This window comes from Heptranchias perlo, chromosome 5 (genome assembly GCF_035084215.1).
Source record: "Heptranchias perlo isolate sHepPer1 chromosome 5, sHepPer1.hap1, whole genome shotgun sequence".
Lineage (NCBI taxonomy): Eukaryota > Metazoa > Chordata > Chondrichthyes > Hexanchiformes > Hexanchidae > Heptranchias > Heptranchias perlo.
The window spans coordinates 85,227,864-85,250,660 of NC_090329.1; the positions used below are offsets into that span (position 1 = coordinate 85,227,864).

At 43.5% G+C, this 22,797-nt stretch overlaps 1 protein-coding gene across 5 annotated transcripts in view; it reads left to right on the forward strand.

The window, feature by feature from the left end:
- The window catches only part of LOC137321907 (glycoprotein endo-alpha-1,2-mannosidase-like), a 73,168-nt gene that overhangs the window by 14,051 nt on the left and 36,320 nt on the right, over positions 1 to 22,797 (forward strand). The window contains exons 2-4 of one of the 5 annotated variants that reach the window (XM_067984768.1): positions 9,037 to 9,411; positions 9,732 to 10,212; positions 17,255 to 17,364. In XM_067984768.1, coding sequence (XP_067840869.1) covers positions 9,376 to 9,411; positions 9,732 to 10,212; positions 17,255 to 17,364 — 627 coding nt within the window. In that variant the 5' untranslated portion in view covers positions 9,037 to 9,375. Of the gene's footprint in view, positions 1 to 7,700; positions 8,550 to 9,036; positions 10,213 to 17,254; positions 17,365 to 22,797 lie in introns of those variants that run through there. The other 4 variants (XM_067984764.1, XM_067984763.1, XM_067984765.1 and 1 more) reach the window with 4 other exon arrangements.

Here is a 22,797-nt window from a genome sequence, read left to right on the forward strand (position 1 = left end):
GAGAGCGATGGAGGGAGAGAGATGGAGGGAGAGAGATGGAGGGAGAGAGATGGAGGGAGAGAGATGGAGGGAGAGAGATGGAGGGAGAGAGATGGAGGGAGAGAGATGGAGGAGAGAGGGGGAAGAGGGGGGAAGAGGGAGAGAGGGGGAGAGGGAGAGAGGGGGAGAGGGAGAGAGGGGGAGAGGGAGAGAGAGGGGAGAGGGGGGAGGGAGAGGGGGAGATGGAGAGAGAGAGAGATAGAGAGGGGAGAGGGAGGGGGGGAGAGAGAGAGAGGGGGCGGGACGAGCGGGGGATAGAGAGAGAGGGGGGGAGAGGGAGAGAGAGAGATAGATAGATAGAGATGGAGGGGGAGGGAGAGAGAGAGAGGGGGAGAGAGAGAGAGGGGGGGAGAGAGAGAGGGGGGGAGAGGGGGAGGGAGAGAGGGGGATAGAGAGAGAGAGAGAGGGGGGGAGAGGGAGAGAGAGATAGATAGATAGATAGAGATGGAGGGTGAGAGGGAGGGGGGAGGGAGAGAGGGAGGGGGGAGGGGGGAGGGAGAGAGGAGGGGGGAGAGGGAGAGAGAGAGGAGGGAGGGGGAGAGAGAGATATAGAGAGAGAGGGAGGGAGAGATAGAGATATAGAGAGGGAGGGAGGGATAGAGATATAGAGAGGGAGGAGGGATAGAGACTATAGAGAGGGAGGGAGGGATAGAGATATAGAGAGGGAGGAGGGATAGAGATATAGAGAGGGAGGGAGGGATAGAGATATAGAGAGGGAGGGAGGGATAGAGATATAGAGAGGGAAGGGAAGGGATAGAGACTATAGAGAGGGAGGGAGGGATAGAGATATAGAGAGGGAGGGAGGAAGAGATATAGAGAGGGAGGGAGGGATAGAGATATAGAGAGGGAGGGAGGGATAGAGATATAGAGAGGGAGGGAGGGATAGAGATATAGAGAGGGAGGGAGGGATAGAGAATCGAGAGGGAGGGTCGGGATAGCAGATATAGAGAGGGAGGGAGGGATAGAGATATAGAGAGGGAGGGAGGGATAGAGATATAGAGAGGGAGGGAGGGATAGAGATATAGAGAGGGAGGGAGGGATAGAGTATAGAGAGGGAGGGAGGGATAGAGATATAGAGAGGAGGGAGGGATAGAGATATAGAGAGGGAGGGGGATCGAGATATAGAGAGGGAGGGAGGGATAGAGATATAGAGAGGGGAGGGAGGGATAGAGATATAGAGCGGGAGGGATGGATGAGATATAGAGAGGGAGGGAGGGATAGAGATATAGAGAGGGAGGGAGGGATAGAGATATAGAGAGGGAGGGAGGGATAGAGATATAGAGAGGGAGGGAGGGATAGAGATATAGAGAGGGAGGGAGGGATAGAGATATAGAGAGGGAGGGAGGGATAGAGATATAGAGAGGGAGGAGGGATAGAGATATAGAGAGGGAGGGAGGGATAGAGATATAGAGAGGGAGGGAGGGATAGAGATATAGAGAGGAGGGAGGGATAGAGATATAGAGAGGGAGGGAGGGATAGAGATATAGAGAGGGAGGGAGGGATAGAGATATAGAGAGGGAGGGAGGGATAGAGATATAGAGAGGGAGGGAGGATAGAGATATAGAGAGGGAGGGAGGGATAGAGATATGGAGAGGGAGGGAGGGATAGAGATATGGAGAGGAGGGAGGGATAGAGATATGGAGAGGGAGGGAGGGATAGAGATATGGAGAGGGAGGGAGGGATAGAGATATGGAGAGGGAGGGAGGGATAGAGATATGGAGAGGAGGGAGGGATAGAGATATGAGAGGGAGGGAGGGATAGAGATATGAGAGGGAGGGAGGGATAGAGATATAGAGAGGGAGGGAGGGATAGAGATATAGAGAGGGAGGGAGGGATAGAGATATAGAGAGGGAGGGAGGGGATAGAGATATAGAGAGGGAGGAGGAAGAGATATAGAGGGAGGGAGGGATAGAGATATAGGAGAGGAGGGAGGGATAGAGATATAGAGAGGGAGGGAGGGATAGAGATATAGAGAGATAGAGAGGAGGGATAGAGATATAGAGAGGGAGGGAGGGATAGAGATATAGAGAGGGAGGGAGGGATAGAGATATAGAGAGGGAGGGAGGGATAGAGATATAGAGAGGGAGGGAGGGATAGAGATATAGAGAGGGAGGGAGGGATAGAGATATAGAGAGGGAGGGAGGGATAGAGATATAGAGAGGGAGGGAGGGATAGAGATATAGAGAGGGGGGATAGAGATATAGAGAGGGAGGAGGATAGAGATATAGAGAGGAGGGAGGGATAGAGATATAGAGAGGGAGGGGAGGGAGGGATAGAGATATAGAGAGGGAAGGGAGGGAGGGATAGAGATATAGAGAGGGAGGGAGGGAGGGATAGAGATATAGAGAGGGAGGGAGGAGGATGGAGATATAGAGAGGGAGGAGGGAGGGATAGAGATATAGAGAGGGAGGGAGGGAGGGATAGAGATATAGAGAGGGAGGGGAGGATAGAGATATAGAGAGGGAGGAGAGGGAGGGGATAGAGATTATAGAGAGGGAGGGAGGGAGGGATGGAGATATAGAGAGGGATGGAGATATAGAGAGGGATGGAGATATAGAGAGGAGGGAGGGATAGAGAGGGAGGGAGGGATAGAGAGGGAGGGAGGATAGAGAGGGAGGGAGGGATAGAGAGGGAGGGAGGGATAGAGAGGGAGGGAGGGATAGAGAGGGAGGGAGGGATAGAGAGGGAGGGAGGGATAGAGAGGGAGGGAGGGATAGAGAGGGAGGAGGGACTAGAGAGGGAGGGAGGGATAGAGGGGGATATATATATCAGAGATAGGGAGACAGAGACCGACCGGGCGAGAGGAGAGGGGGACACCGGCCAGCCCGGGGGGGCAGGAGGATGCTGGTGAGAGAGATATAGCTATCAGAGGGGAGAGAGATAGAGAGGGAGAGACCGACCTGACCGGGGAAAGGAGAGGGACCGAGAGAGAGGGGGACACGACCAGCCCGGGGAGGGGGAAAACTGCCCGCAGCCCCCTCCTCTCCACTCCCGGGGAGGGGGAATACTGCCCGCAGCCCCCTCCTCTCACTCCCGGGGAGGGGGATGCTGCCCGCAGCCCCCTCCTCTCACTCCCGGGGAGGATGAAATTTAACGCAGAAAATGCGAAGTGATAGATTTCGGTAGGAAGAACAAGGAGAGGCAATATAAACTAGAGGGCACAATTCTAAAAGGGGTACAGGAACAGAGAGATCTGGGGGCATATGTGCAGAAATCGTTGAAAGTGGCAAGGCAGGTTGAGAAAGAGGTTAAAAAAGCTTATGGGATCCTGGGGTTCTCCATGGAACAGAGACGGCTGCAAGCAGATTTGATAGATGTATTCAAAAATCATGAATGGTCTAGACAGAGTAGATAGAGAGAAACTGTTCCCATTGGTGCAAGGGTTAAGAACCAGAGGACATAGATTTAAGGTGCTTGGCAAAAATACCAAAGGTGACGTGAGAAAACTTTTTTACACAGCGAGTGGTTAGGATGTGGAATGCACTGCCTGAGGGGGTGGTGGAGGCAGATTCAATCATGGCCTTCAAAAGGGAACTGGATAAGTACTTAAAAGGAAAAAAATTGCAGGACTACTGAAAGGGCAGGGGAGTGGGACTAGCTGGATTGCTCTTGCTGATATCTCAAGCACATTACCATTTAATATGCACCAGCTCTATGCAAGAAAGAGATCTGGAGGTTTTGGTTGATAGAACAAATGGTTTTAATGACCTGTGTTTGTAGGTGGTGATGAAAGCAAATAAAATGTTGGGATGTATAACTAAGAATGATGTAAAACAACTACAACTTGTGTTTATATAGGGCCTTTTACATAGAAAAAACATCCTAAGGCACTTTAAAGAAGCATAATCAGACAAAAATCGATGCCGAGCCAAAGGAGGAGATATTAGGAGGGGTGACTAAAAACTTGGTTAAAGAGGTGGGTCTTAAGAACAGTCAAAGGAAGAGAGGAAGGTGGTGAGGTCAATAAGTCTAAGATGTAATGCTGAAGTTATATCTAGCTTTGTTGAGGCTGTTAAGTTTTGGCCTCTAACACAAGAAAGATATAGAATTATTGGAGGTAATCCAGAGGAAGGCTAATTCTTGAAGAGGGCAGGGTTATACAGCAAGATTATCTGCCCTGGGTCTTTATTTTGAAGCACATGAGTGAGGGGGGACTTAATAGGGGTCTTTTAAGATTTCCACAAGTTATGAAGAATTTGGATCCATGAAGGTTTTTTTGTTTTGCACAGTATTTGAAGAATAGAGCCCTAGTTTAAGGTATCAAAAATAGTAAATGTAGTTATTTTTTTAATAGGAGGGTGATAGTATTGTGAAACAAATTATCAGAAGAGATAGTGGAATTAAAAATCATGTCAGGTATTAAAAAAGGACTGTATGAATTCCTATTAGAGAAGGGTATACAGGGCTACAAGTTCCAGAATTACAGTTGGGAGGTTCGGCAGGGTGGGCCAGTGATCTTCTATCCAAAACATTGTATTACTGTATGTATATTTAAATGAATTTGCAGCCTATGCCACTCTTGATCATTTTTGTCATCCTGAATAGTTGCCCAATAACAGTTATGAGATTTCTTGGGAGCAATAGAAGGATGTTATTATTTTGCAATAGAATAGAGATTTTTGAATTTAAACGTTTTGTTTAAACACTTCCCTATAGCTTAAGAGGGCCATTGGTTTTAATTTTACTCTTGTTTGTACCAAAATAGTGTCAGTGCTAGCAAATGGAATTTTTTCTCACCAACTCTACTCCAATTTTTCTCTTTCCTGCAGACATTGATTCCTTGGGTGTAGTTTCATGGGTCCTAGTGCCAGGGCAAAAGTACAGGCACTTTAGTTGATCTCCGTGCACCTGGACTAGACATGGGGAAAATCAGCCGTGGATCCTGCTTTTGATCAGAATCTCTGTTGGAACTGCATGTCAGGCATGAATAGGATTAGGCTTGGCTGGGATACTTCCCATGATCAAATAACCTTCACTTACTGTCAAGGCTGACAGATGAATAATGGCCACTGGTGTGCATGGAACTGTATTCTAACGAGAAGCTAATGTCTTCAGGAGAGGAAGAAAGAAAAATGTCTCCTTATAGCAGCATATGTTTTATAGTACATAGTACCTATCAGCTCAGTGCCTAAATTTATAACAAAAATCCTTGTAAACTAAGAAAAATATTGGGAACAATTTTTGTGGGATAAATCTATTGCACAGGACTGCATGACCACAGTCCCTGAGGCCAGAATTGTCCTTGAACTCTGAAAAGCTGTTTTGACTTCTGCTTTGTTCACTTCCCCCCCCACATCACTGTACATAAAATTGTGGTTACCATCTTATATCAGCACATTTGCTATGAGTCACTGTGTTTTGGGAGGTTGAAAGAAATACTAGAGTTGTAGGGCTGAGAAAATGTGTTTTCTCATTGGCCATGCTTATAGTTTGTTTCTTGTCCACAGAACATCCCAGATTAGCTGACCACTAAAATGCTCCCTCAGCTTTCGCTTGTCAATAGTTCTTTCTACTTGACAATCAAGTTATTTCAATCCAGTTTCATCTTTCTGTTAGCATTTGTGCCTTCATTGTCCCTTCCCCCATGGTGTTATTCTTAACGCTTGTCTATTCTTAGCATAGTTAAAGCTACTGCTCCAAGTGCAACCTTCTGAGTTTGATCCTCTACAACTGAGGCAGTAACGGTGAATAATGTCAGAAATCTTTAACTGCATTTTTACAGTGTAATTTTGATATTCATGAATTAATGGTCCTGTATAATTTTATCTATCTGTCAGCGAGTTTCTCCAAATGTTTTAGTGGTTGCTGACAACTATGGTGGTCATTTGAGATCTCTCTTCGCAACAGTTAATCATGTCTTGTTAAACCACCTAAAAGAAAAATCGGTTCCATTCCCTCCTGAAGTAGAGGTGAAAATCCTCAAATCTTTCAAGAAACAATCGCATGCTGAAACAAGGGGGTTTGAGGATTTCTCTGGATGGATAAAATAAGATGGGCTGAATGACCTCTTTCATCTTGATTATCTTGTGAATCCTTATTATTCATACATTAGTACCCTCTCCATAAACTAGAAATTGCTTCCATGTTAATACAAGCTTTTTTGATTTGTTAATGCAGGTTAGTCTGTGGAGTTTTTGAGTTTCCTGCTGCATGAATCGTTTGTAGCATGTAATTTTGTTTTTCGGTTCTTCTGAAAGTACTGATTTATACTTTGGCATAGTTCCATAGGTATCAGCAGCCCTCCAGTATTTCACTATTGTCAAAGTTGGCATCTTTCATGTGTGAGCCTGAGCAGTGAGTGTTGGCAGGCTGCTTGACCATGGGCATTACAACCATGGTGAATCTTGTCTTCAGCTGATGCCCATCTATATGTAGTTTTCAGTATGACCAGTATAACATAGTATGACAGAAAAGCCCAATTTTGACTAAATGAGCAAATCTATTATAAGCTTAAGCAGCTATTTTGTAAAGTTAACTTCTGTAGTCTGTATAAGTTAAATGCTTTCAGCAATAATTCTATGACTTGGATAACATAATAAAGACATGCATTTTGGCCAGTTGAGGTTAATGTTAATTTGAAATCTTTTTTTTAAACTCAAATTTAAATTGTCCATTAATTTGAGGAAGCGTTTTTTGGTTCAAAAAATTCAAATGAACAGATATGGAATTAGAATCATAGAATGGTTTACAGCACAGGAGGAGGCCATTCAGCCCATTGAGCCGAGACAGCTCTTTGTAAGAGCAATCCAGTTGGTCCCATTCCACCGCTCATTCCCCGTAGCCCAGCAATTTTTTTTCCCTTCAAGTATTTATCCAATTCCTTTTTGAAAGCCATGATTGAATCTGCTTCCAACATCCTTTCAGGCACTGCATTCCAGATCATAACTACTCACTTTTTAAAAAAAAAAGTTTTTCCTCATGTCTGCTTTAGTTCTTTTGCCAATCACCTTAAATCTGTGTCTTCTGGTTAGCAACCTTTCCGCCAATGGGAACAGTTTCTCTTTATTTACTTTATCTAAACCCTTCATGATTTTGAAACACCTCTAGCAAATCTCTTCTCAACCTTCTCTGCTCTGCTCAATTGAGTTGATGTATCGAAACAACTCAGTGGCTCCATGATGCCTTCTGATTTTGATGCACTGATCCAAGTGTTCATAAGTTGAAGTGAGCATTCAGCAAGTTGTTTGCAATATTTGACTTTTTTCTTTTTGCATTCATTTTTCCCCCAAGAGCTTCTATATTTTTTAAAAATTCTTTTTCTTCAAACTTTTAAAGTATCCTGATGAAACTTGAGGGAATAAAACAAATTCAAAGATGAAACACAACTTCAAGCAATCTGACCAATCAGTCACACATTTCAAAAGATCCTACTATAACTAAATAAACGTGCTGGAAATTTCTATTCCTTATTCATGCATTTTCACAGTGAGAATTTCAGCAGGTTTCATGTTATTGCTGCTAATGGTGTCACAAGGCTTTTAACTGACTACCAAGATATGCACTGCCAGCGTGGATGGTGGAGGCAGATTCAATTGTGGCTTTCAAAAGGGAATTGGATAAGTACTTGAAAGGAAAAAATTTGTAGTGCTACGGGGATAGGGCAGGGGAGTGGGACGAGCTGGATTGATCTTGCATTGAGCCGGCACGGACTCGATGGGCCGAATGGCCTCCTTCCATGCTGTAACCTTTCTATGAGGTAGAAAAAAATTCATTTTTATTTTAATTTACCACCTGCTCATTAACAGTGTTGCTCAGGTAACATCTATATCTTATAGTATAAACTTCTGTCTGGGAGACCCTTTTTCTCCTGAGGCCCCTGTTGTCACTTCAGAAAAACAATGCCAGCCACCCAGCGGAAGGTGGGACTTTCATTAGTTTTTTTTTGATATGTGGAATAAGTCACGTACAGAAAGTTGTTGACCCGTAAACTTCTGAGAAACCCTCCTAGGGTCCAGGACCCCAGTAAGAAGCTCACTCATTCAGTATGCATAATAAGACTAACTGAACAAAGTCTGAGTCAAGTGGATGTTAGTTCCACTTGAAGTTGCAATAATAATGTATGCTTGGTTAAAGATTAGCAGTCTTACCGATCTTTTTTTAAAAAATACTATGCATAAGATACAAATTATATACAGCTGTATTTGTACAAAGCCTAAATTGAATCATAATAGTGTAATTTGATTACGTTGAGGAAAAGTCCAAAATTATAAGCCCCCTGAATGATTGTCCTGCCATCAATTTTAAAAGTGCAACTTTCCCTGGATTGTAGATTGCTGCTGTTTTGGAGTTGTGAATGAATAGTTGGTGAGGAGGGACTTGTATAGAATCACTTACCTGATGTGGGAATGTCTCGTGGTCAAACGTCTGTGGCTCTGTTAATTTGTTCTGTTGCAAAACTAGCTAAAGGCACACATCTCCCTTTTGCTGATGGTTTTTCCATTATTTATTGCTTCCCCCTTATGTTACTGGAAATTGCAATCTTTCTTGTTTTTGAAATATTCGTCCCTTGGGTAAGGCTAGTTATTACTCTCCCTGTACTGATTCAGTTTCCTTGACATTTCACTGAACTGGTTTGTGTTTGCTCTGGATTCTTAACCCATTCCAATCTTTGGAATATAACCTCCATTTCTCCACTTTTACATTTAACGGTCTTGTGTTTATCTTAACTTGAACTGAAAAGAATATCTACAGCTTTACATCATGTAGTGTCTTATGTCCTGTTTTCCTTTGTTTTTGCCTTGCTTCACTCTGCCACTTAGTATTATGCCTTCTCATATTCAAACTCTTTGTTTTAACTCTGCTTCCCTTTTTGCTTTCTATTTTGTTTCCTTTAAATTGAACTGATATTCAATATTGCCCTCCATTTCTTGGTACTCACAGCTGACTTACTCAAATTATAGTAAAACTTAACTGTATTCTTTAACTGAACAAATATATGCATGGTGCTAAAGTGCTGGCTGAGAGAAAATGAAATTAAATATATTTTCTTTATTTCAGGCTATAATTCCAAGTATAAATTAACAAATTGCATTTGCAAAAAAGACTGTGTTTTAAACCTGATGTGATTTCAAGTTTCCACATCTAGATGCCATAGTCTCCAGTCACAAAATGGAGCATCAAGAGATGTGTAACACAGAACTGCACCTATTGTAATGAAGGAGTTTTGAAGATGTAACTGATTATTACAGTGCTTACAACTGCACTGCAACTAATTGGAAAAGAATCTGTTCAATAACTAGGACTTGATGTAATACAAGACAACAAGGAAAACAGTTCCTACAGTTCCTCAGAATTTCTGTCTTTCTGCAAAGCAGATTTGTCTCACATTCAATAGGGATGCATCAATACATCTTTTTTGGATATACAGAAATGGTAAGATGATTTTTAATATGAGCATCGAAATGGCAGAGTCTTCTAATAAACTACTAATATACTTGCACTGAAAAATGTATATACTGTAACAATATGCTCAGTTACGAAAACTAGGCCTAAAATCATTGGACTTTGAGACTTTCAAAAGAGGTGGTGGATTTCTGTCGGTTTGCTAGTACAAAATTCTCTCCTTGTGCTGTACTCGTGGATATAGTCAACGTCTTTTGGAGCATGTCATCATGGCTAGATTCCGCAGGAAAATGTGCATCACTTTGCTGCTTTTTCTTTTATTTGTTTTTGGTGTCATGATGGGCTTGAAGACCCTGAGACCTGAAGGAGCTGGGTTTGGAGATGGTGTAGGGCTGGAATTATTGCCACAACTTCATCGAGCTGCTGTTGGTGAGCGCAAAGTAGGTTTCCCCAATATTGAAAAGTCAGCAGACAGCAGAACTCCACGTGATTCAAAAATGATCGGAGGTCGTAGTGTGACGAAAAGTACATCAATGTCAGATGCAAAACTTGACCATGTAAAACTTGACCATTTTCCTCCAGTGAATTACGATTTGCATGCATTTTATTATACATGGTATGGAAATCAACAGTTTGATGGTAAATATATACACTGGAATCACCCAATGGTTCCCCACTGGGATCCTAAAATAGCAAGCAGTTATCCCAAAGGAAAGCACGTTCCTCCTGAAGACATTGGGGCCAGTTTCTATCCTGAGCTGGGAGCTTACAGTTCCAGGGATCCTGCAGTTCTCAACGCACACATGAAACAACTCAGAGCAGCTGCAATAGGTAACATGATTGTTATTGCATTGAAGTTGACTTTTAGCCCAAAATTGTTGTGTAATTTAACCTGTTTGGTAAAATTGTTATTTCTCTTTCTTCCCCTCCCATTTTGAACAGTAATTTTATATATGTCAACGGTAGCTCAAATATTAAGATTTATTATAGTCGTAACAGTGCAAGCCTAAATAATCAGAGAATAATGATTCACAACCATGAAAGATATTCTAATGGGCCAGCCTGGGATAAAAGAACTTAGTTGCTCATGAGTGGAAGGTAACGGAAAAACTGTCACAAGCTGCCAAAACTCACTTAATTTTTTAAAAATTAAGTTTTGAATTTAATTCTTTGTGCATAGCCAAACTATATTGAATTGATCTCTGAAATACTAGAAGGTATGATATTTGTGAGGCAAAGGATGGGCAAACATATCTACCTTCTCAAATATTCTGCTGAAGGCCAGTTCGGAAAAGGTACTACTCAGTGATGGATTGAGCCACAAAGATTGCAAACTCCTACCTTTTGATTATCTGTGCTTAGTCAGCTGATCTCAGTTGTGGCATTATGATTGGGTTCAACAACTCTGGAATAAGCAGAAGAAAGATCAGCCTTGGTTCCCACTCCTGATTGGTGTCTCACGGTACTTCTAGCTAACTAAAAGTGCAAGATAGGTATGGATAGTTTCATGTTTGCTGTGAACCTTCTGTTTCCATGATCAAATAGCCAACACTCCTTATAAAGGTTCACACATGAGCTGTAGACACATGAATGAGTTACCAAAGGGTGATGTGAGCCCATGGAATCGCACCCCAAGCAAAGAGTTCACACTGGATAATGATATGAAGTAGGAACCAAGTGGCTAAGTTTTCCTCTCCATAGCTCAGGAGAAATGAGACTGTGGTCAGCACACTGGGAATCGAACCAGAGACCTTTTTAAAAAATGTTTTTATTTTTCCTCCTTCAATTTTCTCCCTACGGGGATAGGGCAAGGGAGTGGGAATAGCTGGATTACTCTTGCACAGAGCCAGCGTGGACTTGATAGGCCGAATGGCCTCCTTCCGTGCTGTAACCTTTCCATGATTCTGTGAAAGTAATTGTTAAAGAGAGCAAAAATCACATGGCTCATATGTTTGTATGGCCAACCTTTCAAAACTAGCAAATGAAGTTCAATGTGGGCAAGTTTGAGGTCATCCACTTTGGACACAAGATAAATCAGACTATTCCCTAAATAGTGAGAAAGTAGGGACTGTAGAGGAGGACAGAGATTTAGGAGTACAAGTACATGCATCATTTAAAGCTAGTAGACAGATACAAAAAGCAATCAAAAAGGCTAATGGCATGTGACCTTTATCAAAGGGGGCTGGAATAGAAAAGGGGAGGAAGTTATGCTTCAGTTGTATAGAGACTTAGTCAGACCCCATCTGGAGTACTAAATTCACTTTTGGGCACCGCACCTCAGGAAGGATATATTGGCCTTGGAGGGGATACAGTGCAGATTCACCAAAGTGATACCGGGGTTTAGAGGGTTAAATTACGAGGACAGGTTGCATAAACTTAATCATCTATACTCAAGGGAATACAAGTTGAGGGGTGATCTGATCAAAGTGTTTAAAATATTAGAATATGATAAGGTAAAAATGGAGAAACTACTTCCACTGAATAAAGAACAAAAGGACATTCAGGAACAAAAATGGGAAGCTTTTTCTCACACAGGGTAGTAGAAATCTGGAAATCTCTTTCCTTTCCCCCCCCCGCCTCCCCCTCCCCAAAAAAAGAAAAAGACTGGATGCTAGGACAATTGAAACTTTGAAGACTGAGATCGGTAGATTTTTGTTGAGAAGGGTATCAATGATACGTCCTGGACTAAAATCCAGAGTCATGAGTTCAAATCCCGCCATGGCAGCTGGCGAATTTAAATTCAATTAATTAATTAAATTCAATTAATTAAATAAAATCTGGAATTAAAATACTAGTATCAGTAATGATGGCCACGAAACTACCGGATTGTCGTAAAAACCCATCTGGTTCACTAATGTCCTTTAGGGAAGGAAACCTACTGTCCTTACCTGGTCTGGCCGAAATGTGACTCCAGACACACAGCAATGTGGTTGATTCTTAATTGCCCTCTGAAATGGCCTAGCAAGCCACTCAGTTGTAAAATCTCGCTACGAAAAGTCATAAGAATAAAACCGGACGGACCACCCGGCATCGGACCACCAGGCACCGGACACGACAACGGCAAACCAAGCCCAGTCGACCCTGCAAGTTCCTCCTTACTAACATCTGGGGACTTGTGCCAAAATTGGGAGAGCTGTCCCACAGACTAGTCAAGCAACAGCCTGACATAGCCATACTCACAGAATCATACCTTTCAGCCAACGTCCCAGACACTTCCATCACCATCCCTGGGTATGTCCTGTCCCACGGGCAGGATAGACCCACCAGAGGTGGCGGTACAGTGATATACAGTCAGAAGGGAGTGGCCCTGGGAGTCCTCAACATTGACTCTGGACCCCATGAAATCTCATGGCATTAGGTCAAACATGGGCAAGGAAACCTCCTGCTGATTACCACCTACCGTCCTCCCTCAGCTGATGAATCAGTCCTCCTCCATGTTGAGCACCACTTGGAGGAAGCACTGAGGGTAGCAAGGGCACAAAATGTACTCTGGGTGGGGGACTTCAATGTCCATCGCCAAGAGTGTCTCGGTAGCACCACTACTGACCGAGCTGGCCGAGTCCTGAAGGACATAGCTGCTAGACTGGGCCTGCGGCAGGTGGTGAGCGAACCAACACGAGGGAAAAACTTACTTGACCTCGTCCTCACCAATCTACCTGTCGCAAATGCATCAGTCCATGACGGTATTGGTAGGAGTGACCACCGCACAGTCCTCGTGGAGATGAAATCCCGTCTTCGCACTGAGGACACCATCCAACGTGTTGTGTGGCACTACCACCGTGCTAAATGGGATAGATTCAGAACAGATCTAGCAGCTCAAAACTGGGCATCCATGAGGTGCTGTGGGCCATCAGCAGCAGCAGAGTTGTATTCCAGCACAATCTGTAACCTCATGGCCCTGCATATTCCTCACTCTACCATTACCAACAAGCCAGGGGATCAACCCTGGTTCAATGAGGAGTGCAGAAGAGCATGCCAGGAGCAGCACCAGGCGTACCTAAAAATGAGGTGCCAACCTGGTGAAGCTACAACTCAGGACTACATGCATGCTAAACAGTGGAAGCAACATGCTATAGACAGAGCTAAGCGATTCCACAACCAACGGATCAGATCAAAGCTCTGCAGTCCTGCCACATCCAGTTGTGAATGGTGGTGGACAATTAAACAACTAACGGGAGGAGGAGGCTCTGCAAACATCCCCATCCTCAATGATGGTGGAGTCCAGCACGTGAGTGCAAAAGACAAGGCTGAAGCGTTTGCAACCATCTTCAGCCAGACGTGTCGAGTGGATGATCTATCTCGGCCTCCTCCCGCTATCCCCACCATCATGGAAGCCAGTCTTCAGCCAATTCGATTCACTCCATGTGATATCAAGAAACGGCTGAGTGCATTGGATACAGCAAAGGCTATGGGCCCCGACAACATCCCAGCTGTAGTGCTGAAGACTTGTGCTCCAGAACTAGCTGCGCCTCTAGCCAAGCTGTTCCAGTACAGCTACAACACTGGCATCTACCCGACAATGTGGAAAATTGCCCATGTATGTCCTGTCCACAAAAAGCAGGACAAATCCAATCCGGCCAATTACCGCCCCATCAGTCTACTCTCAATCAACAGCAAAGTGATGGAAGGTGTCGTCGACAGTGCTATCAAGCGGCACTTACTCACCAATAACCTGCTCACCGATGCTCAGTTTGGGTTCCGCCAGGACCACTCGGCTCCAGACCTCATTACAGCCTTGGTCCAAACATGGACAAAAGAGCTGAATTCCAGAGGTGAGGTGAGAGTGACTGCCCTTGACATCAAGGCAGCATTTGACCGAGTGTGGCACCAAGGAGCCCGAGTAAAATTGAAGTCAATGGGAATCAGGAGGAAAACTCTTCAGTGGCTGGAGTCATACCTAGCACATAGGAAGATGGTAGTGGTTGTTGGAGGCCAATCATCTCAGCCCCAGGACATTGCTGCAGGAGTTCCTCAGGACAGTGTCCTAGGCCCAACCATCTTCAGCTGCTTCATCAATAACCTTCCCTCCATCATAAGGTCAGAAATGGAGATGTTCGCTGATGACTGCACAGTGTTCAGTTCCATTCGCAACCCCTCAAATAATGAAGCAGCCCGAGCCCGCATGCAGCAAGACCTGGACAACATCCAGGCTTGGGCTCGTAAGTGGCAAGTAACATTCGCGCCAGATAAGTGCCAGGCAATGACCATCTCCAACAAGAGAGAGTCTAACCATCTCCCCTTAACATTCAACGGCATTACCATCACCGAATCCCCCACCATCAACATCCTGGGGGTCACCATTGACCAGAAACTTAACTGGACCAGCCATATAAATACTGTGGCTACGAGAGCAGGTCAGAGGCTGGGTATTCTGCGGCGAGTGACTCACCTCCTGACTCCCCAAAGCCTTTCCACCATCTACAAGGCACAAGTCAGGAGTGTGATGGAATACTCTCCACTTGCTTGGATGAGTGCAGCTCCAACAACACTCAAGAAGCTCGACACCATCCAAGATAAAGCAGCCCGCTTGATTGGCACCCCATCCACAACCCTAAACATTCACTCCCTTCACCACCGGCGCACTGGCTGCAGTGTGTACCATCCACAGGATGCGCTGCAGCACCTCCCAAACCCGCGACCTCTACCACCTAGAAGGACAAGAGCAGCAGGCACATGGGAACACCACCACCTGCATGTTCGCCTCCAAGTCACACACCATCCCGACTTGGAAATATATCGCCGTTCCTTCATTGTCGCTGGGTCAAAATCCTGGAACTCCCTTCCTAACAGCACTGTGGGAGAACCGTCACCACACGGACTGCAGCGGTTCAAGAAGGCGGCTCACCACCACCTTCTCGAGGGCAATTAGGGATGGGCAATAAATGCGGGCCTCGCCAGCGACGCCCACATCCCGTGAACGAATAAACAAAAATATGGAGTAAAGGTGGATAAATGGATTTGAGGTACAGGTCAGCCATGATCTAATTCAATGGAAGAGCTGGCTCGAGGGGCTGACTGGCCTACTCCTGTTCCTAAAAGAATGCTTTAAAAATACTGCAGAGATGGGGGAAATAGTGTAGTCATTATACTGTCAGAGGTATTTAAGAGCACAGGCCATGAAAACATCTTAAGGTTCCACCAAATTATTTTTGTCATCTGAGCAGTTGAATTATGAACTACCTTTCTCAATTGTCCTGAGTCAGCTAAGGCTACACCAGTTCAGTCTCCTGCATTGTTCTTGAACTAGTGCCAATCTCTGCAAACAATCTACTACTAATTAAAAATTGTTTTTGATCAAAAAAAATCAAATTATTCTATAGTGTGAATTAATCTGTTGAAATAAAGCAGCACAGGTACTGTTTCTGCACGATTTAAATTTGAGTTAAGCAACTTTGGCTGACAGTATACTCTTAATTCACAGTGTGATATGCTGCTTCAGATATGATGGACTCTTGAGTAATTAGATTTTTGAAACTATTCAAAGGTGGTGATAAAGGTGTCCTCTTGAATTGAGTGAGAAGGAAGGCGCACATGAAAAATGTCTGGTTCAGAATTTGCTTGTTCCTCCTTTATGATCATTCACTGAAAAGTTCCAGTCAGTGTAAATTGTCAGCATATACTTGATGCATTTTGAGGATATTTATTCTCAGTCTACCTAATCTTATGTAGATTAATGGTGAGACCCCACATTTGAAATAATGTTCACTCGAGCTTCGAAGAAACATAAATGCAATGAAGATAATGCAGTGAATGATAACCACACTGATACCGGGACTTAGAGCTTTAGATTATGAGGAAGAACTTGGAGTGCTGATCTTTTTTTCATTAGAGATAAGAAGATTGTACTGCAGACATGTTTCAGATTTTTAAATGACGAGGTATAGATGATGTAAAGACCCTTTCTAACTAGCTATAGCTAGGACACAGAGCTTTATTATGCTGAAACTATGATTTAAAATGCTTTTGTGGAGACAATTAGAATAATAAATGCAATGTTGTCTGGCGTGTTGATACTGGTAAACAAAAAGAAAATCACATTTGAGCTGATACAATTTAAAGTTGTGCCCACAAGCATTTTGCGCAATAATCTTAGAACCTCAAATTACTTCTCCCCTCCCCACCTGAATATTGTATAGCTCAAAATGCTATCCAGACCTAATCCAAGTTATATATTCATGTATGGAAGAATAAAATGTATAACTACTACTGGGGACATGAGCATGAAAATTTCACACACCCACCATTACGCTTTACTGACATCCTCGTGATGATACTGAAGTGTTTTGTTAAATTAGCAGCTATTGCTGTTGTACTAGACGTGTACCCACAGAAATTTTAGATTTTTAGCAACAGGGATGTGTTATGGCACAGTTAGCCAACATGTTTTAACCAGATAATTTTGCACATTGATACTCCTAATGTAGGTATTGGATTGAGGACGTGAGGAAGTCCTATTACATCCACTAAATGGTTAGACATTGTTACTGCATTAATAAATGTATTACAACATTAGGGCCACTCATCAATCAACTGTCTTGTGAGACCCAACACATTTTCTAATACGTGCTTCATTTTATTTTAAAATTGGATTATGTTTGTGGTGTAGGATTATGTCCTGTATAAATTACAAAAAGTACTGAAATGGTCTGCATGCAATAATGTTGCCATAGTATACCAGAAGGAAGTGCCTGATTGCGCTTAATGGGATTAAGTTAGTGCCATATCCATCGGATCTAGTGACTGAGCCATGCATAGAATTACTTTGGCGTGTACCAACATTGTGGAATGTGTTTTCCAGTGCTATTGTTGTATCTTATGATGCACTATTAGTACAACTGTTAACAATGTCTTTCTATTCACTGCAACTATGTAGGTGTATTGGCCTTGTCCTGGTATCCACCTGGATTGTCTGATGAAAATGGTGAGCCCACAGAAGATCTAGTACCAGTCATACTGGAAGCTGCACATAAATATCAATTAAAGGTATTTTTTAAATTTATTTTTGCAAATGCCGTTTGTAGTGCTAGGAATAAAATGCTTTTATTTCCCAAGTTTCTGTTCATTATCGTTACACAAAGCTAACTGTTGTAGCAAATTCAGAGAAAAGCTGCACCAACCATAATTCTCAGCAGATGAGCACTGTCTGGTCAACGAGTGAGATTTTTGTTTTCTAGAACAATAATCCCTGTGGCTTCTTTGAGTGACCCTGTCATATTTCCGTGATGTGCAATTGTACCAATTAGTAGCAAAATTATGACTCCCGAGACTCATTCTACTTAGGACCCTGACATTTTAGAGAAAGGAAGCTTTATCTCACTAATCTGGGCTGGATACAAACCCATGACCAGACATGAAGGCACATTGATATTTGGTACCAAATACCATTGCAGTTAACTTTTTTTATTGTCTGTCTCTCTGCCTGAGTTTGTTTTTATCTCGCTCTCGCTTTCTCTCGCTCTTTTTTTCTCTCACTCTTTTTTCTCTCGCTCTATCTCTTCAGAGATAGGGAAGATTTAAGCAAGTGGATGAAAATTTAAAACTTGTGGTGTTGAGGGGGATGAAGAGCCAATGTAGGTCAGCACGAATGGGGTAATAGGCGAGTGGGATTTGGTGTGCAATCGAATACAAGCAGCAGAGCTTTGAATGAATTGAAGTTATGGAAGGTCTAAGTGGGAGGGCCACCTTACAGTGATGGAAATTGGCAGTTTTTCTGATGAAATGGACATTGGGTCAGGAACTCAGCTCGGGGTCAGCACAGTCTGGTTCTCTCTGGCCTAACCAGTGATTTATAAAAGATTAGCATAATGTCCTTATTTTTTTTTCCACACTATTCCTCTATTTATAAAGCCCAGGACCCCATATGCTTTTTTTAAACAGCCTTATCGACTTGTCCTGCCATCTTCAAAGATTTGTGTATGTTACAGATTGTTTTGGTAGCATTTCTTCCAGCACGATTACTGTGCGAACTTCTGTACAGTTGCTTCTATAACTATTTTTTTCAGACCATTTGTTTACCGATTTCTTATGCCTTTTATGAATTTAAAATTGGATAATACTTTTTGTACTTGGACTGACTTAAAATATGTGGCAGATAACTGCTTTTTTGAAAACCTTAACACGAGGTGACATTTTATACGGAAAGTATTAGATTCATGGGAACGATTAGAAGGTAGTAATCTAATCTGAGGGATTCATACAACATCATAAACCACAGCAGTGACTTTTGAGCAGTTTAAAACTGTTATCTGAACTTTGAGATTCGATTAGAATCATAGAAAATTTACGGCATAGAAGGAGGCCATTCAGCCCATCGTGTCCACGCCAGCTGAGAAATGAGCCACTCAGCCTAATCCCACTTTCCCGCATTTGGTCCGTAGCCCTGCAGGTCACGGCACTTTAGGTGCACATCCAGGTATTTTTTAAATGAGTTGAGGGTTTCTGCCTCTACCAACCTTGCAGGCAGTGAGTTCCAGACCCCCACCATCCTCTGAGTGAAAAAAAAAATCCTAATTTCTGCTCTAATCCTTCTACCAATCACTTCAAATCTATGCCCCCGGGTTATTGACCCCTCCGCTAAGGGAAATAGGTCCTTCTTATCCACTCTATATAGGCCCTTCATAATTTTGTACGCCTCAATCAAATCACCCCTCAGCCTCCTCTGTTCGAAGGAAAACAATCCAGCCTATTCAATCTGTCATCATAGCTAAAATTCTCCAGTCCTGGCAACATCCTTGTAAATCTCCTCTGCACCCTCTCTAGGGCAAATACATCCTTCCTGTAATGTGGTGACCAGAACTGCGCATAGTACTCAAGCTGTGGCCTAACTAGTGTTATATACAGTTCCAGAGTAACATCCCTGCTTTTGTATTCTATGCCTCAGCTAATAAAGGAAAGCATTCCATATGCCTTCTTAACCACCTTATCTACCTGTCCTGCTACTTTCAGGGATCTGTGGACATGCACTCCAAGGTCCCTCACTTTCTCTACACCTCTCAGTATTCTCCCATTTATTGTGTATTCCCTTGCCTTGTTTGCTCTCCCCAAATGCATTACCTCACACTTCTCCAGATTGAAATCCATTTGCCACTTTTCTGCCCATCTGTCCAGTCCATTGATACCTTCCTGCAGTCTACAGCTTTCCTCCTCGCTATCAACCACACGGCCTATTTTTGTGTCATCTGCAAATTTCTTAATCATTCCCCCACATTTAAGTCCAAATTGTTAATGTATACCACAAAAAGCAAAGGACCTAGTACTGAGCCCTGCAAAACCCCACTGGAAACAGCCTTCCAGTCGCAAAAACACCCGTCGACCATTACCCTTTGCTTCCTGCCACTGAGCCAATTTTGGATCCAATTTGCCACATTCCCTTGGATCCCATGGGCCTCTACTTTTTTGACCAATGTGCCATGTGGGACCTTGACACAAGCCTTGCTAAAATACCTGTAGATTACATCAATTGCACTACCCTCATCGATCCTCCTTGACATCTCCTCTCAAAATTAAATCAAGTTAGTCAGACATTTTTTTTTTATTCGTTCATGGGATGTGGGCGTTGCTGGCGAGGCCAGCATTTATTGCCCATTCCTAATTGCCCTTGAGAAGGTGGTGATGAGTCGCCACCTTGAACCACTGCAGCCCGTGTGATGAAGGTTCTCCCACAGTGCTGTTACGAAGGGTGTTCCAGAATTTTGACCCAGCGACGATGAAGGAACGGCGATATATTTCCAAGTTGGGATGGTGTGTGACTTGGAGGGGAACATGCAAGTGGTGTTGTTCCCATGTGCCTGCTGCCCTTGTCCTTCTAGGTGGTAGAGGTCGTGGGTTTGGAAGGTGCTTTCGAAGAAGCCTTGGCGAGTTGCTGCAGTGCATCCTGTGGATGGTACACGCTGCAGCCACAGTGCGCTGGTGGTGGATGGAGTGAATGTTTAGGGTGGTGGATGGGGTGTCAATCAAGCGGGCTGCTTTGTCCAGCTTCTTGAGTGTTGTTGGAGCTGCACTCATCCAGGCAAATGGAGAGTATTCCATCACACTCCTGACTTGTGCCTTGTCGATGGTGGAAAGGCTTTGGGGAGTCAGGAGGTGAGTCATTTGCTGCAGAATACCCAGCCTCTGACCTGCTCTTGTAGCCACAGTATTTGTATGGCTGGTCCAGTTAAGTTTCTGGTCAATGGTGACCCCCAGGATGTTGATGGTGGGGGATTCGGCGATGGTAATGCCGTTGAATGTCAAGAGGAGGTGGTTAGACTCTCTCTTGTTGGAGATGATCATTGCCTGGCACTTGTCTGGCTTGAATGTTACTTGCCACTTATGAGCCCAAGCCTGGATGTTGTCCAGGTCTTGCTGCATGCGGGCTCAGACTGCTTCATTATCTGAGGGGATGCGAATGGAACTGAACACTGTGCAATTATCAGCGAACATCCCCATTTCTGACCTGATGGAGGGAAGGTTATTGATGAAGCAGCTGAAGATGGTTGGGCGTAGGACACTGCCCTGAGGAACTCCTGCAGCAATGTCCTGGGACTGAGATGATTGGCCTCCAACAATCACTGCCATCTTCCTTTGTGCTAGGTATGACTCCAGCCACTGGAGAGTTTTCACCCTGATTCCCATTGACTTCAATTTTACTCGGGCTCCTTGGTGCCACACTTGGTCAAATGCTGCCTTGATGTCAAGGGCGGTCACTCTCACCTCACCTCTGGAATTCAGCTCTTTTGTCCATGTTTGGACCAAGGCTGCACTGAGGTCTGGAGCCGAGTGGTTCTGGCGGAACCCAAACTGAGCATTAGTGAGTAAGTGCTGCATGATAGCACATGACCTCCTGTTAACAAATCCGTGCTGACTGTCCTTGATTAGTCCGTGCCTTTCTAAGGGACAGTTTATCCAGTCCCTCAGAATTCATTCCAATAGTTTGCCCACCGCCGAGGTTAGGCTGACTGGCCTATAATTATTCAGTCTGTCCTTCACTCCTTTTTTAAACAACAGTACAACGTTAGCAGTCCTCCAATCCTCCGGCACTACACCTGTATCCAGTGAAGTTTGGAAAATGATTATTAAAGCCTCCGTTATTTCCTCCCTGGCTTCTTTTAACAGCCTGGGATATATTTCATCCGGCCCTGGTGATTTATCCACTTTCAAAATGCTAATCCCCTCAATACTTCCTCTCTCTCTGTTTATCCCATCCAATATTTCACACTCCCTCCTTAACTTCAATCCCTGCATCATCCCTCTTCTTTGTGAAGACAGATGCAAAATATTCATTAAGAACCATACCCACATCTTCCGCCTCCACACATAGGTTACCTTTTTGGTCTCTAATTGGTCCTACTCTTTCCTTAGTTATCCTGTTGCCCTTAATGTATTTATAAAACATCTTTGAGTTTTCTTTGATTTTACCTGCTCATTTTTTCATGCCCTCTCTTTACTTTCCTAATTTCCTTTTTAACTTCACTCCTGCACTTTGTATATTCCTCTAAGCTTTCTGTGGTATTGAGTTCCTGGTGTTTTTCATAGGCTTTCTTTTCCTGCCTTATCTTACCCTGAATGCTGCTTGACATCCAGGGGTCTCTAGTTTTGGCAGCCCTTCCCTTTTTCTTTGTTGGAACATGTTTACCCTGAGCCCCTTGAATCACCCCTTTGAATGTCTCCCACTGCTCTGACACTGATTTACCTTCAAGTAGCTGTTTCCAGTTTACTTGTGCTAAATCACTTCAGTTTAGTAAAATTGGCCTTTCCTCAGCTGAAAATGTTAACGCCTGCCATGTCTTTGTCCTTTTCCATAACTATGCTAAAACTAACTATTATGATCACCACCACCAAAATGCTCTCACACTGCTACTTCTTCCACCTGCTGCTCTTAGTTTCCTAGAACTAAATCCAGAACTGCCCCCCCTCATTGGGCTTGCTGTATACTGGCTAAAAAAATTCTCCTGTATGCAATTTAAGAATTGCCGTCTAGATTTTGCTTACTCCAGGAAATTTACAGTGAAGCATGTTGAGTGATTTTTATTTAGCATTTGGCTTATTTTTGTACTGAGAACAATAGAGAACAAAAAAAGCGAATTGTCCCATCCCTCTAGTATTCTAACTCTTCCAGCCCAGCATTCAACTGAATTTTGAATGCTTAGTTTTTTGTCTTGACTACTTTATCTGGCAGACTATTCTAAACGTTGATACCCTTTGAGTAAAAATATTCTTGGTATCTACTTTTAAGTTTACTTTTCACTAATTTAAATTTATGACTTTTCTCCTATAAGCCTAAAATGTAGTATATACTTGACCATAAGACTTTTTCCCCACCCCACGTCTACACCACACTAGTCCTAGAAATAAACTACTGATAAATGAATCAATAAAAACTGGAAATGGCAGTACAGGCTTTGTGTCGGGAGTGTAATATGTGGGAGTTTGAACAGT